General features: G+C 48.3%; 1 protein-coding gene across 1 annotated transcript in view; it reads right to left on the bottom strand.

Annotated features, from left to right (window-relative positions):
• The window catches only part of Dap (death associated protein), a 47,867-nt gene extending 25,086 nt beyond the window's left edge, over positions 1-22,781 (bottom strand). Inside the window, exons 1-2 of the mRNA XM_051151024.1 lie at positions 22,601-22,781; positions 11,504-11,600 (exon numbers count right to left, since the gene is read on the bottom strand). Of these exons, the coding sequence (XP_051006981.1) occupies positions 11,504-11,600; positions 22,601-22,655 (152 nt within the window). The 5' untranslated portion in view covers positions 22,656-22,781. The remainder of the gene's footprint in view (positions 1-11,503; positions 11,601-22,600) is intronic.
• Positions 22,782-25,237: the final 2,456 nt, after the last annotated feature.

Below are 25,237 nucleotides of genomic sequence, written 5' to 3'. Positions count from 1 at the left end.
GAATCTGGCATTCTGAATCATTTGTATTGTTTCCACTTGCCTTGACAGGCTGTCCTGGGCTTCCTCGAGATGGCAACACTTCAGAATATTAAAGCAGAGGATCTTTGAGGTACTGGGAAGGTTTAGATTCCACCCAGGGACAGGTGACAATGACTGCCACGGCACCACAACCTCGTGCTCCGTTTTCTCAGAGCTTCAGTGAGCTACAAGCCAGTGTGCAGAGTGTGGGTTGGGGAGCAAGTGAGGTAAGGCAGACCATGTGATGACCTCACACACACATTCTTCAGCCATGTTTTCTTTTTCTCTGTTGTGTCGATAAGTCTATTTGCCAAAGCATAAACCATCAGCCTTCTAGGTTCAAACTAACGGCAGACCAGAAGTGAGCCTTGTTTGAAAAGTGAGTGCCTGGCCGTGACCCGCAGCACAGCGTGGGAGCCGTGGGAGCCATGCGCTCAGATGGTGGCACAGCGTGGGAGCCATGTGCTCAGATGGTGGCATTACGTAAAGAGGAAGGGACAAGAAGGGGACAGGTAGGAGAAGTGAGCCAGGCTTTGCTCCAGTGTCAGCAGGATGATTCTGCTCTTGAGAAGGACCGTCAACGCTCTTCCCCTTTAACTGGCACCAATCCCCATATTTTCCCATCAAAATTCTGCCTGCTAGAACCAGTGACATGGCTCAGCAGGTAAAGGTACTTGCTGCCAAGCCTTGCAACCTAAGTTCGAAGCCAGGGACTTACCTTGTGGGAGAGAACTGAGTCTCCCAGTTGTCCTCTGACCCCCACACATATACTATGGCATGAAATACACACAACACACACACACACACACTATGCACACACACACATACACAATACTCCTGTTATTGTCATGTGATGCATCATGCCACCTTGGGATTCAGCAGAAGCCATCGCCAGGTGCAGCTCTTCCAGCTATAAATCTCCAGAACCATTAGCCAAAACAAACCTTTACTCTGTAATCCATCAGTTACAGGAGCTTGGTTACAGAATGCAAAGTGTAGCTAAGGCTGCACGACACCAAGTAGTCCTTTCCTGTAAAGAGCACAGACTTTACAGTATGAAGCAGCTTCTGAGACACACATCACTCCACAGCCCGGTCACATAAATCCAACACTTTGTTACCAGTGGCAGTATGACTTTTTTGACTGAAATAGAAGACACGTACTTGAAAGATCTAAGACATACTCTGTCTTCCTCTAGAGTGCTGCAACTGCCCCACATGGGGCTCTGCTTTGTGGACTCCAGGGGCAGGGGGGCAGAGAGGGGCAGGCACACCTGGGCTACACAACGTGCATCATTGGCAAAGCCTCAAGCTCGGGTTTGCCATAACTCTTGGAGTCCTGTCTGCAAAAGATCCCATTCTGGCACTTGCCTTAGCAGAAAACTCATCTTTCTAGGGACACAGGCAACACCAGGGTAGAAGTATTCAGCTTCCTGAGCACTTGCGGGAACCTGGCTCAGTGAGCTCCCCACACTGGTGGGGGTCATGAGGTGGCCTGCTCAGCCATGGCCTGAGACAGCCATCCAGCATCAACCTTCACTGCTTGTCTGTCCACACCGCCGATCCCTAACAAGGCCCTGGCTGTCATCGTGGGTGGTCGAGAACGTCGAGTCAGGTTGTCTTCTACATGCAGCTTTTGTAGGAGCTGAAGAACCCTAAGATGCCCTCTGCTGTGAGGTTTAATTCTGGAGATGAACGTAATTTCATTTATCTAGGCTTATAGTCTCCAGAGGAATGCTAGCACACTAGCAGGCTCTGCACAGGGAAGTGCCTGGCACCAGCAGTGCTGGGTGCACCCTGGGGACAGCTGGAAGCCGCTGTTGAAAGCAGGGATGTCCAATCTCTGCAGCAGCATTCTAGCAACTTAACCAGCAGTGTCGGATTAGTGCCAAGGGTGCCTGTGCGGACTGCTCTGTGAGATGCGGCCCTATGCCAAACACTCAGCCTGTTGTAGGTCTAAGAGAATCTTGGGCATACTAGAGTTAGGGATAGTCATATGACCCAGTTCTGACAAATGGCTTTCCTGGGGGCATCTGGCATAGTACCTCCTGCTCTTAAAACGAGACACAAGGGATGCCTGCTTCCTCTTCCGGGTACCACTCCTGTGGATGTGGCCCATCTATCTGCGGCTAGCCCTCTGGGCCTAAGGAGACAACTGTATAAGGAGTTCAAGGTTCCAGTGGTGTGGCTCAGTGGCCCTGGCCCTTCTTCAATGAGACTATCAAGTCTTTCCCCTTCTCTGGGAATAGTCCTGGTCCCCCTGGGCTTGCAACCACAGCCCTGTAGAAAATCCTTTCAGCACCTGAATGTGTACTTTCCCAGCTAAGAAGACATGGGGGCGGGGCGACAGCCAGAGCTCCCTCTCCCTTCCATGATGGTAAGAGCCATAGGACGTAAGACTCATCGGTTCAACCACCTTACATAGTACAGTGCTGAATATGTAATTCTAGAAGACTCCATCATCTTCAAGGAAACCCAGACCCATCAAGCCGCAGCTCTGTATGGGTTCTTTCCTCCCAGCCATCAGCGGCCAGGGAGCTGCTTTCTGTCCATGGATGTCCTTCCTTTAGGTACTTCCCACTAATGGATCCAGAACCATGGCCCCTGGTGTCTGCTTCCCTTACCTGGCAAAACGTTTTTCAGGTTCTGCCTATTGTTGTGACAAGACTCAGCCCTCAGTCACTCTCTCAGCTAGATAATACCACACCACGTGGATGGAGCACATTCCTCCTGCTCATCAGATGATGGACACCTGGCACAGTGTCACCTTTTAGCTCTTATCAGCAAGGATGCTTTAAACACCTGCAGACAGGCTTTTGTTTGATCCTTTGTTTTGAATCCTCTTGGGTGAACATCTAGGGGTAGACCTGCTGAGTCACAGGGTAGCGCTGCAGTGCAGGGGCCTCTTGGCTGTGCTGAACTTAAGCATTTAATGATGCCGCCACCTTTGCCACTGTCGAGTGTACAGGTCTGCAGTGCTAAGCGTGTTCACAGCGCTGAGACAAATTCTGGGTCTTTTCCATCCTAAGCATCTAAGAGGGCACACTGAACAAACACTGCCCCCCATCCTCCCAATACCCTTTGGCTACTTCCACAACTACAACTGAGACTGCACCAGCCCTGCCAGTGGAATCCTGCAGGCTGTGTCCTTCTACCCCTGGCTTCTTTCACTAGGTACAGCATTTCAATGTCCACTCATGTGGTGGCATGAGACACAATTTCTTCCTTTTAAAAGCGTAAATAATATTGGAGTGTATATTCTAATAGAACTATTATTTTTTGGGTACAAACAGCTTTTATAGGTTGCAAAAATAAATGAAGAGAGGGGACAATGTTAACTATACTTCTGAGGCAGCATCCACGGATGCTAAGGGACCGTTCTGAGTGTGACACGACTTTCAGTCTTCCAATCCACAATCTAACTCATCTTTAATAACTAAACCTTGTCCCAAAGGATCAACATAAGCAAAATTCAATCAACGCTTTGCCCCAAGAGAGCTGAGCGACAACAGAACTCAGACAAGGAGCCTCTTCCCGCTCACAGGCAGCACCTGTCCTGCCCGCTGGAGAAGTCAGCAAGTCTGTAGGTTTCTTAGAAATCCATCTTTAAAAATGAATCAACCAGGCATTTTCTGAGTGCTGGGTAGTTGGGACAGTTGAAACCAACAGGCCTACTTAAAAGAGTTAAAGGGTTTGGTGACTATAAGGCAGCAGACTCAATCACGGCTCCTGTTTCCATGTTGTTACTGTTAAATATTTTATTCTATGAAGCCAAGTGTTTAGAGTTGATTTAAGCTCGGCACATGTGTTTATGGTAAGCAAATACTCCAGATACACAGTGCAATTCTTGGAGTCTCCATAAACAAGAATGAATGGAAAGGCTAATCCTCATGTGGACATACAGAAAAGTCTTCTTCCCTTCCTCTCTCCTCCACATGCTGAAAGGGGCCCTCCTGGAATGGAGGCTGCAGCTGGCTCCTGAGGACCACAGAGAAGCTGACAGACCACTTCTGCTTTCCAAATCTGCTAAGGACCCAGATGTTGGATGAATGCTGTCTCAAAGCCCATTACTAGCAGTGTGGCCCCAAGGGAAACTCAGACTTCACACTTCCTGTCTCCTCCCCAGACCTAAGGAGTCCAGTGGGATCCTGTGACTTAGGAGCATCCACATGCTCTGTTCACCGTGCACCAAATGCAACTTTCCTGTGCTGGTGCAGGAAATCAGGCTGGCTGAGGGCAAACAGCCAATTCCTGCTGTTGCTGTTTGCCACACATGCTCTTTGTGCATAGATGGGCATTGGGGCTGTGAACCAATCAGGGGATAGGTGGAGCCTTGAGCTTCAGATGCCTATGGTCAGTCTGGAGCAGCAGATGAACATGGGGACGCACCACTTACACTTGTTTGCCTCAGAGAAGCAAACCGTATTAAGTTAAATCCTGACACACAGGCTGCTGCACCTGTCTGCAGGTGGACTGTCCATCATGGTCCTGGGATCTCCCATGGAGGCACATAGCGTGACCTCTCCCAGACCCTTCATCTGCCCTCAGCACCTTGCAAGACATGCACAACCGTGTGAGGCTGTGGCCTCACTGCATCCTTGACACATCCCAAGTGCCTACAGCTATGTTCCAATGCTACCTAAGGAACGAGTTTAAACCAGTTTGACGACATGGACACGTGGCTTACAATGAGGCTAATGTCAGTGAGCACTTATGAGCAAAACCCCACATCTCAGTTCATTACCAGCGAGGTGGCAAATGCCAGCAGTCTAATTGGATTTGACAAGAAGCAGTCCGCCCCTACCAGACCTGCAATTACCCAGAAGGTCATTAGAAATGTCCTTATTAGTGGGAAACTTCACCACTGGGGTGGTAGGGCCTTGAGATATTCGCTAGTGATAGTATCAAGTTGCTATTGATTATTTCACTTTTATCAATTAGGCTGCAATCTACTTTGTGGGTATTATATAACTTATATAATGGAGGTATAGCACTAAACAAGTATGCGTGTGTGTATGCGTGTGTGTGTGTGTGTGTATATGTGTGTGTGTGTGTATGTATGTGTGTATGTATGCGTGTGTGTGTGTATGTGTGTGTATGTGTGTGTATGTGTGTGTGTGTGTGTGTATGCGTGTGTGTGTGTGTATGCGTGTGTGTGTATGTATGTGTGTGTGTTGTGTATGTGTGTGTGTTGTATGTGTGTGGTGTGTGTGTGTTGTGTGTGTGTGTATGTGTGTGTGTGTATGTGTGTGTTGTATGCGTTGTGTGTGTTGTATGGTGTGTGTGTAGGTGTGATGTGTGTGTATGTGTGTGTGTGTGTTGTGTGTGTGTGTGTGTGTGTGTGTGTGTGTGTGTGTAAAATGTAAAAATGACCCAGGCACTGGGAGGCTTTGACAAGAGGATCTCAGGTTTAAAGTTAGCCTAGAGGCCATTCTCAAACAATCAGGGTCTTGTTGACAGCTTCCCTAATGTTGTAAAAACAGGAAATGTGGACATGGAGAAAGGTGGTTGGAGGTGGTGTGTGTGTGTGTGTGTGTGTGTGTGTGTGTGTGTGTGTGTGTGTGTGTCAAAGGCAGGGTGTGCAAGGCAAGTGCCTTTACAAACCACGGAGTATCAGACTACTGGCTGTGGAGAAACTGTTCCAGGCTGGACATGGCTGGTGCCACCTTGAAGCAGAGCAGTTGTGATCACTCCCACTTGACCTCAGGAGAACAGCCCTTTTTTTTTCGGGGAGGAGGGAGGCCCAGGCGAGCCCTGTTCCTTTGTGAGGCCCAGGGCCACGAGGATTCCACAACTGTGTCTCTGCCCTGCACCTTGGCATTCTTGTTGGTCCACATGGCCAGGTCGTCACAGCGACGGTCCCACTGCCAGTTCCAGGTCTCTGCTTTGGTTTTATCATCCCTATAACCAAATATTTGCCAGGGGGAAAAAAACTGAAGAGAGATTGATTTTGGCACAGTTTTGAAAGCTCAGTCTATCATGATGGGAGGGCACAGCAGAACAGAACGATCTGTGTCACAGCAGCCATGAGACAGAGAAGGAGAGCCCACAAAAGCCAGCACAGGGATGCTACCATGTCTGTGGTCCACAGCCCCTCTCCACCTCCCCTGTCTGCCTGCACAGACTCCTCCAGCATGGTGTGCTGCCCAAGCACAGAGCCCTCTGATGCACAGCATGAATCTCCCTCCTTATAAGTTGTTTATGTCATATGTTACGTCACAGCAAATACATTTTCAGACAAGTAAGAGATGAAAGAATTCATCCCTAGAAGACCTTCCGTTGTGGTCCATTTTCTGTCACTATAATGCAGTAATCCAAGTTTAAAGAAAGGAGCCTTGGCTTGTGGTCTAGTCCAAGGTCAGGTGCTGCCTCTGGGGACAGTTCCAAGGAGGTGGGGAGCAGCTTGGGGATACTGCACATGTATCACTCTTGTATGCGCCATCTTGTCTTATAAAGACACTGGGATTCCATCATGGAGATCCAGGCTATGACTTACCTCAACATAGTTACCTCTTAAGGCCCTGCTGGTCTGACCACCTTTCCACCATCTCATTGCCTCACAGTGAAGGCTGAATTTCAACATGTGAGTGTCTGAGAAGCATACTTAACCCATTTCATTACTATAGAGGACACCAGACAGAATAAACATGTGGACATTTACAGTGGATCCTAAAGAATTTTGTATCTTTACACCTCTTTTAAGACTATGGAGTGCAGACAACCACCACGAGGTGGCTGTAGTGCTGGGTTGCTGGAGCTGACTCTAGTGAGAGCTGGCGAGAGGTCTCTCTTCACATGTCTGTGCTCAGTGAGATCATGTTTCTACTTAAAACAGGCCATGTGGGAGTATTTACCTCACAGAACCAACAAGTGCTACAAACCAAGGCTTGGTCCTCCAGAGAGATGTGATTAAGCAGTTCCCAGCATGCTATTCTGAGCATACAGACAACACCAGCTGCATGGAGAGAAAGTACAGGGGGAATAGCAAGAGTGCCAAGAGAGGAGCACTACTGTGCAAGGACTGTAGAGAGACTGCAGGAGTGTGTGCACACACCTAGGGGTGGTGCCAAGAGTACAGAGACATAGCAGGAACACACACACACACACACACACACACACACACACACACACACACACACAGAGACGGGGATGTCGAAAGTACAGAGAGAATAGCAGGAACACCAAGAGAGGGTGGTCCATCAGAATGGCTAAGATCAAAAACTCAAGTGACACCACACGCTGGCGAGGATGTGGGGAGAGAGGAACACTCCTTCATTGCTGGTGGGAATGCAAACTAGTACAGCCACTTTGGAAATCTATCTGGTGCTATCTCAGAAAAATGGGAATAGGGCTTCCTCAAGACCCAGCTATTCCACTCCTTGGAATATACCCAGAAGATGCTCCAGCACACAACAAGAAAATTTACTCAACCATGTTCATAGCAGCCTTATTCATAATAGCCAGAACATGGAAACAGCCTAAGTGTCCCTCAGTAGAAGAGTGGATAAAGAAACTGTGGTACATATACACTATGGAATACTACTCAGTTATTAAAAACAAGGAATTCCCGAAATTTGTGGATAAATGGATTGAGCTAGAAATGATCATAATGAGTAAGTTAACCCAGAAGCAGAAAGAATCAAATGGTATATACTCACTTATATCTGCATACTAGCCCAAGGGACATGTCCCATGAAAGCCTTCACTTACCAGGAAACTGGGACAGAGGGGAGGGCATCCTATTGGGACTCTAAATGAGAGACGCATGGGAGAATAGCAAAATAAAAGGATCCAGAGGATCCTAGAAATCTACAAGTAGAACAATATGATAGGCAGATTTGGGCCCAGGGGTCCCGCTCAAACTAAGGCACCAGCCAAGGACAATACAGGAGGTAAACTTTAAACCCCTTCCCAGATCTAGCCAATGGTCAGAATATTCTCCACAGTTGAGTGGAGAGTGTGATATGACTTTCTCACGTACTCTGGTGCCTCACATTTGGCCATGTCCCCTGGAGGGGGAGACCTGGTGGCACTCAGAGGAAGGACAGCTGGTAGCCAAGAAGAGACGTGATACCCTATGAGAATATACAGGGGGAGGTAATCCCCCTCAGGAACAGTCATAGGGGAGGGGAATAATGGGAAAATGGGGGGGGGGGAAATGGGAGGATACAAGGGATGGGATAAACATTGAGATGTAACAAGAGTAAATTAATAAAAAAAAAAAAAGAGAGGGTGGTCTTAGATCAGTTATAAAGTTCTCTCCTTTTATATTTAATTATTTTATGTGCATGAGCGTTTTGTCTGCATGTATATGTACCATGTATATCTAGTGCCTATAGAGGGCAAAAAAGCCATTGGATCCCCTGCTGGAGCCATAGATGGTTGTGAACCTCCATGTAGGTGCTGGGAATCAAAGCCCATTCTTCTGTAAGAGCTGCCAGTGCTCTTGACCACTGAGCCATCTCTCCAGTCCCGATTTTCATGGTTTGGATATATTTTTTTTTCCTTTTCCCTTAAATGTAATATCTCAAAACAGCCTGGCGGCGTTCAAGACATTATTTTTAAATCCCCATAAAATTAAAGATTAAAGGAATAAGGGATGCACAAGCTTATCTGAGGAAATAATTGCCAGGGAAAGTTTTGAGATTCTCTGGGTCCCATAATGACCTCCTCTGGGCTCTGGATGTTCATTTTTCTGTAATCACAGCTCTACCTTCAAGAGGAAGAGGGAAGCCACCAGAAAGGAGTAGGTAAACAGTTTTAAATATCTAGGATGTCTTTAAAAGGGACTCTACAAATGTGGATCTGAGGGGGAAGCTGGCCATGTGACACGGATAGCACGCTTGTTTTCATATTCGGAGAGCATTTTGATCAAAACATGGAAAGAGGTAAGAGCTTAGGAGCATGAGAATGTGCATGCTGAAACTGCATACCACTCCCCGGCGGGTGACTACATTATTTTGTGCATTCTGAAAATAAACAGGCCTTTCCATACATGGAGTGGAGCAGCCCACTCCCTGGAGCCTTACTGGACACTCATAACCATCTCCTTCTGGTGAGGCACAGAAGGAAGGGTGGATTTGAGAAGATCAGACTTTCGGAACCTATTCATCTTAGACAGAGGAGGATCCAGATGCCATTGGTGCTGAGGAGAGGCTCCTGGGCTCAACTCTAGCTATGACACCAACTAGGTAAGCCTCCGTGGGCTGGATGGACTCCCCAGGCCTTGATTTCTTCATCCATACAGTGGGCGTTGTGATTCTAAGTTTTATTTATTTATTTATTTATTTATTTATTTATTTATTTATTTATTTTATAATTTAATTAATTTATTCAGATTACAATTCAATTGTTATCCCATCACTTGTATCCTCCCCTTCCTCCCTCCTTCCAATGGATATTTTTTTAAATTAATTTATTTTTGTTACATCTCAATGTTTATCCCATCCCTTGTATCCTCCCATTCTTCCCTCCCCCCATTTTCCCATTATTCCCCTCCCCTATGACTGTTCCTGAGGGGGATTACCTCCCCCTGTATATGCTCATAGGGTATCAAGTCTCCTATTGGCAACCTGCTGTCCTTCCTCTGACAGAGGGGAGGACATCCTATTGGGACTCTAAATGAGAGACGGATGGGAGAATAGCAAAATAAAAGGATACAGAGGGTCCTAGAAATCTACAAGTAGAACAATATGATAGGCAGATTTGGGCCCAGGGGTCCCGCTCAAACTAAGGCACCAGCCAAGGACAATACAGGAGGTAAACTTTAAGCCCCTACCCAGATCTAGCCAATGGTCAGAATATTCTCCACAGTTGAGTGGAGAGTGGGATATGACTTTCTCACATACTTTGGTGATTCTAAGTTTTAGGTGCTATCTACCCCGATGTGAATTAGTCAGCACGTGTCTAGCCCAGAACAGGAGCTCAGTCTACTCCGTAGAGAGTTAAGGAGGGGTACTGGGGAACGGGATTACAGCCAGCTGCGAAGCAGGGGGAAACAACAAAGAGCAGTGGGAATCTTGTGTGCAGAGGTGCATGGGCTGTTCATGGGCATGGGCTCCTGACCACAAGTCAGCAGTTATTAACTAGGGGTGGCGGCACACACCTGTATAAGTCCAACCCTCAAGAAGCAGGGTGTGAGGCCAGCCTGAGCTGTAGCAACTCACACCGTCACGCGGGGGCACGAGGCCTGAGGCCTGTACTGACAACGCAAATCAACAGCCTGGTGTCCACAGACTTCTCCCACCCCAGATGTACTCCCACTAGGTCACATGGTTTAAGCCACACGGCTGAAGGGCCAAGCCAAAGCTAATGTGCCCACAAGGAACACAGCCAGCTGACTTCAGGGAACACAACAGAGACTGTTCGCACATGCAGTGACCTACTCAGCAGTCAGCTTGCTTCAAAACCCCAGGCTCTACAGAGGTGGAGGAGATTAATTTTTGGGGTGAAGACAGTGCTGTAACATAACGCGGGTACCCCTGATCTTTCTCTCACTGCCACCCACCTTCCGTTACTTAAGCTTCTCATCTGCAATAGCGGGTGTGCTTCAACTCATGGGAGAGTCAGACAGGAACGCAAGGGATCGTCTTGTCTTACTTCCTACACACAGATAACTTTCCATCCCTCAGAACACAGAGAGTGGACCACAGCGCCTTTCATTGCCACACATAACCCCCTTTCCTTCTTACTGTGGTGGAGACACTGTCTGCAGTCAAGTTCTGAGCAGAGAACTTTACTTCTTTGTTTTTTCCACGTGGATGTATCCACAGTTGTGTCGTGGACGTATCCACAGTTGTGTCATGGACGTATCCACAGTTGTGTCGTGGATGTATCCACAGTTGTGTCGTGGACGTATCCACAGTTGTGTCGTGGATGTATCCACAGTTGTGTCTCTGGTGATCATGCTCTGACAGGGCTACTCACAATGAACCAAACTATGAGGTGAGAAACTTCAAGGAAAATAGATGGTAAACCAGGGTCCAGGACCCAAGAGGGCCGAATGAGAGATGTCACTGAAGTACGCATCTAGTTTCTAGGGGTTTCAGACTGCAGCCCTAGTGAGGCCTTTCCAGCACAGACGGGCAGTACACGTGTCTCTGGCCTGGGCAGAGAGACCAGAGGACAAAGGTCCATCAAGCACAAGACCCTATTTCTTCCATTCCAGCAGTGTGACCTGCCAGGAGAGGTGGGCGCTGTGTCCCACCAAAGTAAAGTGCTGCAGCATAAGGCCGTGCTCCAGCTCAGCTCCTGGGATCAGCAACCCCGACTAAAGCAGAGGACAGGGGCCTAGGGGAGGCAGGCTGGAGGGAGGACTTCAGGCACTGTCTCTTTCTTGCTAGGCACAGAACCCTGCCTTGTGATGGGAAGGAAAACACACAGCACGTGGGCTGGAAGCCCAGGAGTTACCAGAAACACAGAACAGACATTAATATTTAACCAGTGGCCATTTACACAGGCTGGCTGAGCCACCAGCTGTCTCTCACCTGGTGCTTTCCCACTCTTGCTCATCCCTGTCTTTCTCTTCCTTTCCGTCTCCAGTATGTGGGTGTTTCTGCACAATCCGCATCCCGCCAGCTTTCACTGAAATAAAAACAGAGGCAGGGGTCACCAGGGTGGTGAGGCCTATGGATCAGGTACAACTGATGGAAGGCCACAGTTATTTAATGGACTCCAAGAACAGCGACCATCACTGATGAGGGAAGGTACTGTGAAGTAGAGAAGACGAACACGATGCAGCCCTTGGTGCGCTCTGATGTCTTAGAAACTCCCCAAGGAAACTCCAGTGTTCCTTTCTGATCACCTCTAAAGTACTTTCTAAGAGCAGCGTGAACAGAACATAAGCCACGTGACAAAGTGGCTCCTAGGTTAGGGTCTGTGTGTCACATAGACATAACACAGGCCACCGAAACCCTACCTGGGGATCTTAGTTCTTCAAATACCAGTGGTTTGGATCAGGTGACATAGCCATGGCTGTCCAGAAAGTTCTGGGAATCTGTCCAGCTCCACCCCTCAGCACTGATTACAGACTTTAATATTGCCCAGCTTTTAGGTGGGTCCCAGCAACCTGAACGCTAGTCCTCAGGCCTTCAGAGTAAGCACTGACCTGGAACAGCAGTTCCCTCAGCCCCAGAAGGGTTCTTTACAAGAGAGAACTGCTACTGGGACTTTCTCAGAGCCCAGTCAGGGCCTGCAAAGCCATTCAGAGCAAGCCTTCTCAAGCTGTCCTATGACTGCTGCTGCTGCTGCTGCTGCTGCTGCTGGGTTTTATTTTCTTTTTAAAGCTTTATGGGACACACTTCGTGTACAACAGAGTTCGCCCGCCTAGACTGTCTAACATAGCCTGAGTATATGCAGAGCAGCGCAGCCACTGCTATGACTGTTTTTCACCACGCCATGCAGAAAACCCAGACCCATGAATGGCTGTCCATGTCCATCCCGCCGTGGCTCCTGGTGACCACCGTCCAGACTTTCCCTATTCTGGACATCTAGGGTGGAGAAGTCATAAACCACACCGAATTTGGTCACTGGGTCTCTTCTGTATTCTCAAGGTTCACCTGTGTTACCTCATGTATTAGGGCATCATTCCTTAATACCAAGCACACTTCTCTGCATGGATGCGCCATGTTTTGATTTGCCCAGTCACCAAGTGACGGGCATTTAGGTTGTTAGCAGTTTGGCTAACTGCACTGCAGCTCTGGATAACACTTACATAATTTCCTATGTCTGAGTATCTATTTCCTTGGCTCTGTATTAGGGTGAGGAAAGTTGGGTCCCACAGAAACTATGTGGGCCCCACTGAGAAATCAGAAACCACATACCAGGATGAGTCCTCCAATGTCTACATGTGTGCCCATACTTGTTACTTCTAATTGTGGCCATGATGGTTGGTGTGAAGTGGGATCTCTTTGCAATCTGATCACTGACTCGGGGGCTTGATGTGATTACTCTATTTTACAAGGAGGAGGGGTTGGATGTGGAGAGTCTAGGATGGAGGAAACACGTGTGAGAAATGATAGGTAGACAGAACCATATGTGTGAGTGAGGAGGCCAGAGGTGCACACTTTGTCTTTCATCTCTCTAGTTCTGAGAATCTGTCTCTCTCTCCTTTCTCGCACTGGGATCACAGACATGAACTCCTCAGATCCCCGGGCTTTTGGACCAACTTGGCCATCTCCCCAGCACAATGGATCCAAGAGAGATTTTATAACCTTCACCATGCTAAAAATGTACATCAAGATGTGTTTTGGTGGGATGGAACATGAAGTCTCCTCAAAGGTATCTGAGAACAGATTTCCCCTCACCCCGATAATCCTGGGAACCATCTTTTAGCAGCAATTTTCCACAATGTGGTTTGCAAGTGTTGGCCCTGTACTCACCTGGCCTTACACCGTGGTGTGGAGCTGAAGTTCCTTGAAGAAGCTCATCTGTCTCGAGATCCCGTAGGATGCCTGAGCTTGCCTGGGCTGAGTGAGCTCTGTGACAATGTACAGATGGAATCGTGTAGGCTGAGTCTAAATTATCCAGGTTACGTTCAGCCATTAACAGTTACTGACAATCTCTGTATCTAACCTAATGTTCTCAAGACTTGGAAAACCCTTTCAGATGTTCTCCTAAGCTTGGCAGACCGGTAGCTTCTCCCAGACCTAAAGCTAAGAATGCAGCAACTTCTGAAACCTACAGGAAGGATTCTCCAATCTGTACAGCCACCCACCCGACACTCTCAACAATGTATCTGCCGACTGTAGACTTACAACTTCCTTCTGTGGCTATAAAAGCTTGCTACTTCTCTCAGAGGGGCTGTGTCAGTCATGTAAATCTGTGCTCCTGAGACACAGTTATGCCAACCTGGCCCAGGATAAACTGTTTTCCTGTTTCCTTTAAAACATAATTCTTTTCCATCACCAGTATTTGCCAGCACATAGCTTCTGATATGGCGGACCTCCTAAAATAGACCTCTAAATAAGGACAGAGTGCCCTGGCATGGTATTTTCTGTTGCACGTACAGAGCCCCTCCCTTCCTCCCTAAGGATAGCTATCTACTCTTTCACCACCACACAGCCTGTGTCACATGGAGCGGAGTAGTCAGCTTGTCTCTGGTGTTCTTGGTTTGGATGGCTCCTGCTGGGTCACAAGGAGCAGGCAAGTTTACAGAGCTTATGGGCAGTGAGGAGCAGGTGAAGGTTTTCTCAGGCTTGAACTCTGACTTTCCTGGGAAAGACAAGGACACTAGCTTCTGGTGGCCAGCAGGCAAAGAAGTCCACAGAACAGGCCGGTAGATTAGAGTGCTGTGCTTAGACCATGATGTGCCTGCCAGCCTGGGTTGAAACTAAAACCTCCGTGTCTCACCCTTTAATATGGGGAACGCCCCGCTACTTTGGAAGGAAATCAGATCGGGCTTAAGAACGTTCTCAGAAATTTGCCTTTATCTCAACAATTGATTTTTAGTAACTTTATTCATTGAATCTTTATTTGCAGAGGCCTCAGTCTTTCCTCGTTTCTAATCTCGTGCTTGTTTCGGGCATACCTGTCTTACAGTTTTTGTGCAGCTGTTTTATCATCTGAGGTCTCTGTGTGTCTGCTCAGCTACCTGCCTCACACCCACCCACCCACTAAGGCCCAAGTCTCACGCCTCAATCCCACATCTTCATTGTTGTTGGTCCTTATAGATTTCCCTTGCCTTGAGCTCAGGTTGAAAAAAACTAAAGAGCACAGAAGATCCATCCTTTGCAGGCAAAATTTTAATCTAAAACTTCCAGCCCCATTTGAAGTACTTAGATTAAAATACTGTGGCAGGTTAAGATGGTTTTCTACCTGAGAATAAGGGATGTTTTTTGACAGAATGAAGAGTCTAGAATTGCCTCATTAAGTGGTTGTTGGAATATATTTCCTTCCTCCCACCCATGCCCTCCAGAAACTGATGAAAGACGCTGTTGCATCACAAAACACATATGGTGAAGTATTAACAGCCACAGCCTTAAGATTGTTATGGTATTTGGCATCAGATATACATAGTCACCAAATCCATACGGTGAAGTATTAATAACCACAGCCGGAAGACTGTCAGGGCGTTTGGCATTAGGGTCTTTAAGGAGAAAAAGTAAAATAGAAGGTGATGCCAATGTAACTGAACTTGTGCACTGGGGTGCATATGCATGTAGAAAAGGTCATGTGAGGCCATCGGTCAGATTTGGGGGTGGGTGGGCAGGAAGACAGGGAAAGGAAAGGAGAGAAAAAGCAGGCGCAGGAGAAACCAGGCTGGTCAACACCTTGATCTTGGACTTCCAGTCTCCACACCATGAGAAAGAAATGCCTCTTGCAGGAGCTGTCCAACTGTGGCGCTCTGTTACCCAAGTGGTGGCAAAGGGATAGTCACTGAGAAGTGATGCCTTCGGGACATTTCAAATGTGGCAGTTCACAGATACAATATGTTCCACAAGAGAACTGGAAATGACTGTCAAGATGACGTCTGAAATGGCCACACCTCTGAGGTGCCCCTGGGACAGCACATGTCGCCAGAGCTCAGTTCCCTAGCATTTGCACTTGCATTTAATTCTGTTTCTAAAAACAATTAACTTCATTAATCCATCTCTGTATGTTTGTGATTAATGCAGCAATAAAGACTGGCAATGCTAATAACAACTCAAGGCTGAGGCAGATTTGTTTTAGCTTGCAATGATGTCAGAGGTTAGGATGGTACATTGCAATGCTTCTATCAGTCTATCTAGAATTGTTTTGTAAGAACTAAAAATCTGTGAACCATTTGCAAATCTAGGCTGTATTATTTTTTAGAGATACTAGAAAAGAAAAATTCAAGTGTGTGTGTGTGTGTGTGTGTGTGTGTGTGTGTGTGTGTGTGTGTGCTTATTACCGAAATGAGAGATTCACATTGGAAGAGTAGCAGCTTCCTTTCATGCTGAGTGTAATGCTGAGCTTAAGGCATGGATCCTGGACCTTCAGGTTCAAACCTCAGCTCTACCCACACTTGTGTGTGTCTGTGCCTCAGGATCCTCCATCTGTGAAGAAAGAGTGACAGTGTTCCTCCCTTACAGAGCCATCTGAGAATAATTGAATTAGCTCCTGAAACATCTCTTGAGAGAGCCTGGCCTACAAGATATGCTCCACTGTTACCAAGCAGGCGCTGAAAATGAGAAGTCAGAGCTCAGAAAGGTCTCATGTGCTCAAATCCTCTGTGCTTGAGCATCTCCTCACTATGGCGGCACCACCCACAGGGAGGGAGACCGATGTGCCCCTGGCATGTGATTATTGAGTTGTCGGACCTTCGTCATGACACCACCAGGACTAGATAAGGATGCTCCCGGAGACTCCCAGGTCCTGGGTAATCCTGCCACTTCTGTTTATTGTTGTTTGTTTGTTTTGTTTTGTTTTTGTTGTGATATTCTAGGCTCCAACCTCACCACCATCACAGGATCTGAGATGTGAAATACCAAGCCAGTTTCCCCCAGGGGCACAGCTGGACCAGACAGATCTAGAAGATCTACATCCTTAATCGCTGCAAACCCTTCCAAGCACAGTGTAGAGAGAGACTACGGATAGGCCCTACCATTACATCACCTGTACAAAGGAAGAAAGTTAGAAACAAAAAGCTATCTGTGGAACAACTTCCCGTCCAAATGCAAAGAGGGTGGAGGAAGCCTCCTTTGTGAGACTGGCCCTGGGAGTGAACGGACCAGGCCAGTGACTACCTGCCATTCCTGGAACAAGCTCCCTTCAGCTGTTACAGTATGGAGCATTAAAAGGGATTCACTGGCAGCGATGCAAAGGCTCAGCAAGAGGCTGGAAAAATCTGTTAGCAGGATGGTGGAGTAGGGAGAGAAAGGTCTTCCAGCATCCTGTGGGCTCTGGGCACAGCATCTTACAGGGAGTGCAGAGAGCTGTTAATAATGCATACCAGTGTCTCCCAAGCCTGGCTGCAGACCTTACAGCGTGCTGAGCTGTGCAAGGGCAGCCGCCTCTGTTCTTTCTTGGAAAGAGCTGTTGAAATGTTATCTAAAAGGAGGTTAATCCACCCTTAAGAGATGAAGGGTCCGGATGACTGTTTTGATGGAGAGAACACAAGAAAGCAACGTGCATGTTGTAGGTTAGAATTAAGCACAGGCAGTGTACCGCAGAGGCACGGATACAAGGGGAGGTGGAATTGGACCTCCCCTGGGATATGTGAGATGGGAAGATGAAACTGAAGGGAACAGGGAATGCAGTCTATCTTAGCTACGAGGAATGCCTCTAGGAAGAGACAGACACCACCAGGCTGGGCAGGGACCTCTCTTCAGTGGCAGCTTTCACAACCCAGAGTGCAAACCCTGTGAAGAGAAGGTGGAGAATGACAGAAGAGGTACAGAACCATGGGTGGGCAACGGTTCTTGATGTCTGGCTTATCAAGCTGCCAGTTGTGGGAGAGCCCAGCGAGAACCCTGTGCCCTAGACCCTGTAGGGTTTCTACAGAGGCTCTCTGTGGTACGTGTTAAAACTGTAAGCCTCTCCCTGATGCCCTGACCCTGCACCTCAGACGGCTACATCACTAAGGAAGTGGAGAGTAACATGAAGCGAACAATCAATCTGTGCTTAGGGCACAGGCTGCTGAGGTGCCCAATCACTCACGACACACTGTCCAGGGCAGAAATGAGCTTAAGAGGCACCCATCTTCCACACCACCATGTCTGAGTGCGGAGGCTGGCAGTCGCCCAGCAGCCTTGTGAGTCAGAAGAGAAGGCTGGAGTGAGGAAGCAGGACATTGGAAATCCTGGAGGCAGGGACTGCTAAGTGTAGGTTGATGCCACTTCTGGACTCTGTTGCCACTGGGTAGGCTATTTAGCTGGGCCATGGGTAACAACAGAATGTATAATGTCCCCCACTCCTCAGAGCTTACAAAGGTGTTCTATGGTATGTCGAATTAAGTTTGCAGATGGAACTAGAGAGCTAGTCATCTGAATTTACAATTATTCTTGATTACCCTGGTGGACCGTGTCATCAGAAAAGTCTTCAGATGTGATGAAAGGCATCAGAAGACTCAGGTCACGGTGGGTATGGAGGAAGACATAAGTAGTCATTGCTGGCACTGAAGGTGGAGGAAAAGGCCACAAACCAAGGTATGCCGGTGAACTCAACATTTGAAGGTCCAGAAATAACGCTCTCCCCAGAGCCCACAGAGGACACCATCCCTGCTCACACCTTGACTTTGGCATTGCAATGCCTATTTTGGACTCTTCCAGATTGTGAAAGAAGAAAGAACTCAATTATTCTGCCTTTACTGAAATACATAAAAAAAACAAAGTCGTACGACTAAAAAGAGCAAAGACTTTAAACTCAATTGTTTGTCTAGTGACTTTCAGCTTATAATGGCTTTAAAGCCACTAAGTTTAATATAATTACCCGAAGTAGCCATAGAAACGAACACAGCAAAGCATGCCTCTCATGGGCTGCACCAGAGACCGGATATGTGCACACACACACTCATCCTCTGTGGCAGCCTGCGCAGACATGGCAGCACCATGGGGTAGTAAGTGTCTGGGACTCTACACTGCTCCTTGTTGGAGGTTCAACAGGAGAAAAAGAAAGTTCAATTTCTCCAGCTCACATGCTGTACCTAACAGGGTTGTTTCACAAAAGTGACTATTCCCTGTGTAAAAGAAATATGGCTGATGTATGGATGGGAGGCAGCCACCAACCCGAATCAGGACACGACACATCGGCTGAAAAGAAAAGGATACACAGAGAAGGTTCTGGAAGGGGAAGCTAGGCAGGGATAAGGAGCAGGGGCAGCATGTATAACTGCATTAGAAATGCTAGGTCAACCCTGATGGAAGCTAAGAGAAACAAGTCACTAGTGGGTCTTCCTGCCCCTTGGCATGCTGGGAGTGAACACAGATGGCTCTTGCTCCCTTCAAGCTGTGGTCAGTGGCTGGCTTCACAGGCTAAACATGGGAACCTGCTTACCACATATATGACAGGATGCTTGCTACAATAAAAGGCAAATTCACCTCCCATTTCTAGCAACAGAAAAGTGTGGATAATCCCAAAACTTCCACAAGAAAGCACTTCAGGGTCAATTGTCATTCATGGGCTTTAATGTGCCCCAAAGCCATGTCTGAATGCTTAGTGTAATGGAGGTGACTTACTGGTCTGTTTCCTGCTGTACTTGATATAAACTGTCACCTTCATGTTGTCATCTGACGTGGTTCTGTGAGGGGGATATGGGAACCACTTCTGGGGAAGCCTCACAGAAAACCAGCAACACTCAACCAGATCTGGCTTCCACGGGAAACGGGTGCATGTGGCGGGAGGGGGGTGGCTACCGGCCCGGAACATTTATTTGCCAAGCAAATCTTTATCCAGTTCACGTGGGGGCTGGCAGGGATGATGTACAGTCTGTGCTGCTGGGAAGGCCGTGGCCGCTGCTAGAACTGAAAGCAGCTTCTTAATATTCCGCTACCTTAGTAAGAGCAGCGAAACAAACGGTCTCACCCCAGTTCTCCATACACACTTCCTGGTGAAGAGTTAGCAGGGTGGGCTACGGTTGGGACCAGCCGGCTTTAGGGAGATGTGTGCAGAGCACAATGAAGCGCTGTCTACCACAGGAAGCTCTCTGCGCAGTACTGTCCTTCCATCCTTCCTTCCTTCCACCTTCCTTTTGCAGGCCACCCCCAGTAAATCTCACAGCTTGGGCGAGGCACCGGTGAATACCATCAGGCTGCTGAGGTCCTTCAGGACAGGACACCCACGGATAACCAGCTCTTAGAGGTTAGCAGGTCACCCCAAATATCTCTGCCAGTGACTTAGACAGCACTGCCCACAGTGTCTTGACAGTTGGCCGTGGTAATGAGTAGCGCTGAACAGTTAAGTAATGAGGGTGTGCTGTCACCCTGACCAGATCTTAGTTACTGCTTCCTCCATTCTGGAGCTCCACCGTGCAGCCACCTGTGTGGATGAGGAAGACAGGGAGGCTGCAGGCATGCTCTTAGGGAGTGAGGGGGGCGGCAGGCCCCGAGGTAATTTTCCTGGAGCTATTTACTGAGTGTCTCCTTCTGGTCCAGCCCCCCTTTGGCCCCCCGCCATGTAAAGATATTTGTAAACCTGGAAGCCAGGAGAAGAGTAGGAGACAGTAGGAGGTAGGTGCAGTGAGAATAGTGGGGGCACTGTAGAGATGGGGGGGGCAGTTGTTAGAGAAAACACAAGAGAGGACAGCAAAAGAGTCATGGTGAGAAAATTTTATTATTTCTAATTAAAGATTTAGGCACAAATCTGTTATACAATTTAAGCACTTAACGAAAGAGTTCCCAAAGTTTTGAAGGCAGCGACTTTTGACTTATGAACTGTGTTTGTGGCAATCCTTTACTATTCTTTATAGTGAGCGGCCCTTTCTTCTGTTTAAAAATATTTATTCTGCAGCACAGCTGAAGCGCACTGTGGCCTTCCTGCCACAAAAAGGCTGAACCCAGGGTCTTCCGTGTTAGGGAGAAAGTGTAGAGACCCACAGCCTCCTAATGGCACCTCCCCATCTACCCTGCAGGGCTCACAAGTCTAGCTGGCCTTGGGGTATGCCACTCTGAAGCTGACAGCTAATCAGGTAAATTAGAGGGCGCGCCCCAAAGTCACCTGAGTTTATCTGTTGATTAACTAGAAGAACAAACAGGGACAAAGGATCAAGAGTTACAGCCCCAAAGCTGGGCCCAACCAGTGGCTAGTCCAGAGAAAAACCATCTTGTCCAACCTCTCATTTCAGGTGAGGAAACCCAGTGCCCCAGAGAGGCGCAGTAGTGTGTCTCGGAACCCTAAACTCGGAGCCCCAGTTCACTGCCACACAGGCACAGACAAGGTGGTTCTCGCTGTAGGCACACACAAGGTATTCCATCCCTAACTCAAAAGCCTGTTCACAAACCAAAGAAAATGAGAACTCTCAAGTGACATTTCTCCCATGTGGGCTTTTCTTCCTCGGATCCTAAGATGTCCATATGGATAGTCTCTACATGCAATGTAATTAATGCTACTTTGACTCAACGTCTTTCCAACAACACACATTAATGAACTCCTCATCTAGGGAGAACCAGTAGCAAGAGGCGTGTGATCCTGCAGTGTGGGCCTCACCAAGCAGCATAGAGCCACAGGCAGGCGGACTCAAAATTACTCCTTTAGGAATTAAATGTCAAGGTTTCCCTTAAAGGGAATTTTTCTTTTTCGCTTTGTTTTGTTTGCCCTTTTTCCAATAGCAATTTTTCACATGATATAATCAGATTATGATATTCACCTCCACTTGTCTACCCACCCTACTTCGTGCTTTCTCTCCTTTTAAAACACAGAAAAATAAGAAGCACACACACTCCACAAAATCAGAAACCAAAATATACAAACAATAGACTAATAAGACAAAAATAAAAAAACAAAAAACGAAACAAAACAAAAAACAAAACCCAAAGCAACGTGAGACAGGAAGTCTACAAAAATACCCAGAGTTCTTTATGCATTGGCCATCTATCTACTGGGCATAGGGTCTACCCTTAAGTGTGGTTTTATATACTCAGTGAGACGCCACTGGACAAGAACAATTCTTTCTTTGCAAGCCAGTACCAACTGCGGATAGATTTGGTTAGGGGCAGGAGCCAGGCCCTCAAAAAGGAACTCTTTCTAAGGGTTGTTTTGTTGGAAGACTATCACCATATCTCACACGGAGCACATAGGCGCTGGGACTCTTTTCTCACTCCTAAACCCAGTTAGGTTAGTTGAGAAGCGCTGTCACAGTGAAGAGGCTTTGGAATGCAGCATACTTTAAAGGACCTTTCCTCTCCTCGGTAACCCCTGTCCTCCTTGGGGGCTAGCAGCTGGAGAGTGTCAATTTTCACTGCAGACAGCTGACACAGATGTGTCCCCACCGCACCCACACCCAGTCCTCTAAAGTTTGCTTCGAGAAGGCCTGGCTTTATACCACTTTAAGCAGACTTCGTTTCTGGGACCCGCGGCCTTCTGTGGTGCTCCCATGGGCAACACTGCCACCTGAAAGGGCAGTGAAAATGCCAACTCCTCCAGCGTGGCCGCCAAGGACGGGCAAACAGGAACTGAGTGGAGACGCACACAAAGGTGCCATTTCCTTAAAAAGGTGGCGCTTTACTGGACTCAATTGCCTTGGCTTAGAAGTTGAGGTTTTGCTTTAAAACTGCTATTTTAACCACACTTTCAAGAGAAAGCTGGGTGCGAAAAGAAAGCGAGTAAAGGAAGTCATGCCGGGTGATTAATGATCAGCATTATTTCCGCTCCTTTTGTCTGTCAGTGTGAAATGCTGTCAGCCCACTGTTAATCACCGTGATATAACACTGCCTTTTAATTGTTGGGGACTCCCCCTCCAAACATTTGTGCAATCTCATAGAAACGCCTACGTTTGAGTGTCGAGTTGTATGTACTACTGGGCTTAGCACGGGCACCCGCGGCGACTTCCGAGGTGGCTACGTGTCCCCGCTCACCTGCGACCCGGGACCCGCTCACCTGTGCGCGCCGCACTGGTACGGGGTACAGGGACCCCGAAGCTGCCCCGCCCCCGCCCGACGGCCCGAGACAAAGTGCAAACCAGTCAGTACCGGCGGGCGGGTGTCCAGCTTTAGTCTCCAGCTTTCCTTCTGGAGGCGAAGACATGGCGCCGCTGGCTTTCTGAGGGGTGATGGGCAGCGGCCGGGTGGGCGGCTGTGCGAGTGTGAGGCCCAAGGAAGGAAGGCGTGAGGCGCGTGCCGCTCGGGAACGCGCACTGCCACCCAGGGCTGGGGGTGGGGAGGCGTGGCTCCGAGCGGCTGCGTGGCACGGCCCCGCCCACCCGCACTGTGCGAGCCTCCCCGCCTTGCCCCGTCCGTGTGGAGCATGCGCAGCGGTCAGCGCCACGTACGTCTCCAAAGCGGCTGGTAGGGGAAGGGTGACGTGGAGGGCGCGGCGGTCCCCCGAGGTCTGCGAGGAGCTGGACTGGCGGTGTGGGTTCGCGGCCGAGCTGTCTCTAAGGGAAGCGTCGCCTGCTGGCGGTTCGAGACCCCAGCGTGGGCTTTAGTTCAGAGATGATAGCTAATGGTTCCTTGGCCCACTGTGCCCTGCGACTCACCCGGTACTTCTCCACAACTTAGCTCTGCAAGATCAGCAGTTAGTTGCACGCCTTCCTATCTTTAGAAAAGGAAGGTCATCCCTTCTGCCACCATCCCTTCTGGGCTGCACATGTACCTTTGACTACACAGCTATTCAAAGAGCCTATATGCCACACGTCTCCATTTCTTCCTTACCCCCTTGACTAGTCCTCTCCCTGACCCCGCACTGCCAAATCCAAAGGTCCCTTGTCCAGTGCCCTTAATGTCTTAGCAGCATGGGAGACAGCTGTGAATTCTCTTTAGCTTTATGGGTACCGTGTCTCGGCCTTGTGTAGTTCTCTGGCCACTCTGGCTGCCGTTCAGCTTGGCTGGCCTCACTTATGGATATCAAATGCAACTTGTAGCAATACAGCCTACCAGGCTTTTTGTGGTAGGGCCTGGCAAACTATCAGCTCATGGCTCCTTGGCTCCTTGGCCCATATTAACCATTCTGAGTGGGACAGGCCAATTCTTCTGGTCTTGGCATCTACTGTATCCTTCACTGAGCACTGTCTCCTCCAGTTGCTGGCATGATTGACTCTTTCCCGCAATACAACCAGCTCATAAAGTCAGCTGACCGTGGAATCTGGAAATACAGCCAAGGCGCTCTGCTCTCCTCTGTGCTGCTTTTTACCATCTCCACAGCTTTCAACCTCCTCTGATCATCGTTATTTCTCTCAGCTCATCTACTGTCCCTCTCCATAGTCTAGAATGCCAGCTCCAGGAAAGGAGAAGCCTGCTCTACAGTTTCCACTTATAGTCCTGGCCCTAAAGCCATGGTGAGCACAGAAGATCCTTACAATCCTGGAACACAGAGGCAGTTGATTTCCTACAATGTCGCCTGAATGCAGACCAACAAGTGAGGACCTGGCAGAAAGCGATGAAGATGGTTAGCATGTAGAGAGCATATCTGTTTGCTTTCACCTGTGGACAGGAGTACGGGCATGTGTCCAGCCCGGTTGGTCACAGATGCAGGCTATGCTGAGCACCACCACTCTGGAAGCTTTCTATGCATCTGTGTATCCTGAATAGATACTAGAATTGTTGACTGAGTGGTGTTATCTGAATCTCATAATGGCTGTAGGAATGAGGCAGGATACTTCATTTTACTAAGAAAAGGATGCGCGTATACACATGTGCACGCACAAACGCGCACGTGCACACACACACACACACACACAAGAAAAAAAGAAAAGAGGCCAGGTGTGGTGGCACACGCCTTTAATCCCAGCACTTGGAAGGCAGAAGCAGGTGGATCGATGTGAGTTCAAGGCCAGCCTGGGCTACAAAGCGAGTCCAGGACAATCAAGGCTACACAGGGAAACTTTGTCTCAAAAAAAAAAAAAAAAAAAAAAAACCCTCCACAAAACAAAATACAAACAAAAAGAGAAAAAAGAAAAAAGAAAAGAAAGAAAGAAAAGAAGCATTTTTAGTCAGGTGACTGTGAGCTGGGCCCAGACACCAGGTTTCTCAGCCCAGTAGCATTTCCTCCTAGTGTTGGCTGGCTTCCGAGTGACATTCTGGGTCATATTTCCCCGTCTTCTCTAAGTAAGCTGTTTTCTAAACAGGATTTGGAAAGAGAGTCTGAAGAAGTAACATTCCATTGTCTATTTTGCAACCTGGGCAACATCACTGAGTCTTTCAGAGCCTTGGTGTCCAAATCTTCAAGAAAGACATCGGAGGGCTGCACCTCTTGTGTATGTTAGCCTTTGACACGACCACAAGCACCTATAACAACCCAACTGAAAAAGAAAAGGTTGGGCTGTGGGAGGGTGGGCGGTATTTCAATTTTATACTGCTTGCCTTGCAGGAGTCACACCCTGGTTCTATCCTCACCACAAATTAAATAAAATAATGATTAAAGTCTTGGGGCTACAATATCAGAGGTTCCGGTCCCTCCCTTACTGGCCCCATTGCTTTTGGGCCTGGGTCAAGGCAGCACAGTGGATCAAATCCGCTCACCTCACGGCTGGGGGAGCAAATGAAGGGGGGGGGGAAGCCCAGAGTCCCACATGCCCTTCAAGCAGATTCCCTCAGCGACCCAAAAGTCTCCTGCTATACCCGTTTAAAGATTCTCCCACCACCAAATATTGCCAAACTGGGTGGCAAGCC

Source organism: Acomys russatus, chromosome 9 (genome assembly GCF_903995435.1).
Source record: "Acomys russatus chromosome 9, mAcoRus1.1, whole genome shotgun sequence".
Taxonomy (NCBI): Eukaryota; Metazoa; Chordata; class Mammalia; order Rodentia; family Muridae; genus Acomys; species Acomys russatus.
The sequence above is the reverse complement of the archived record's forward strand: the minus strand, read 5'-3'. Positions and strand labels throughout refer to the sequence as shown.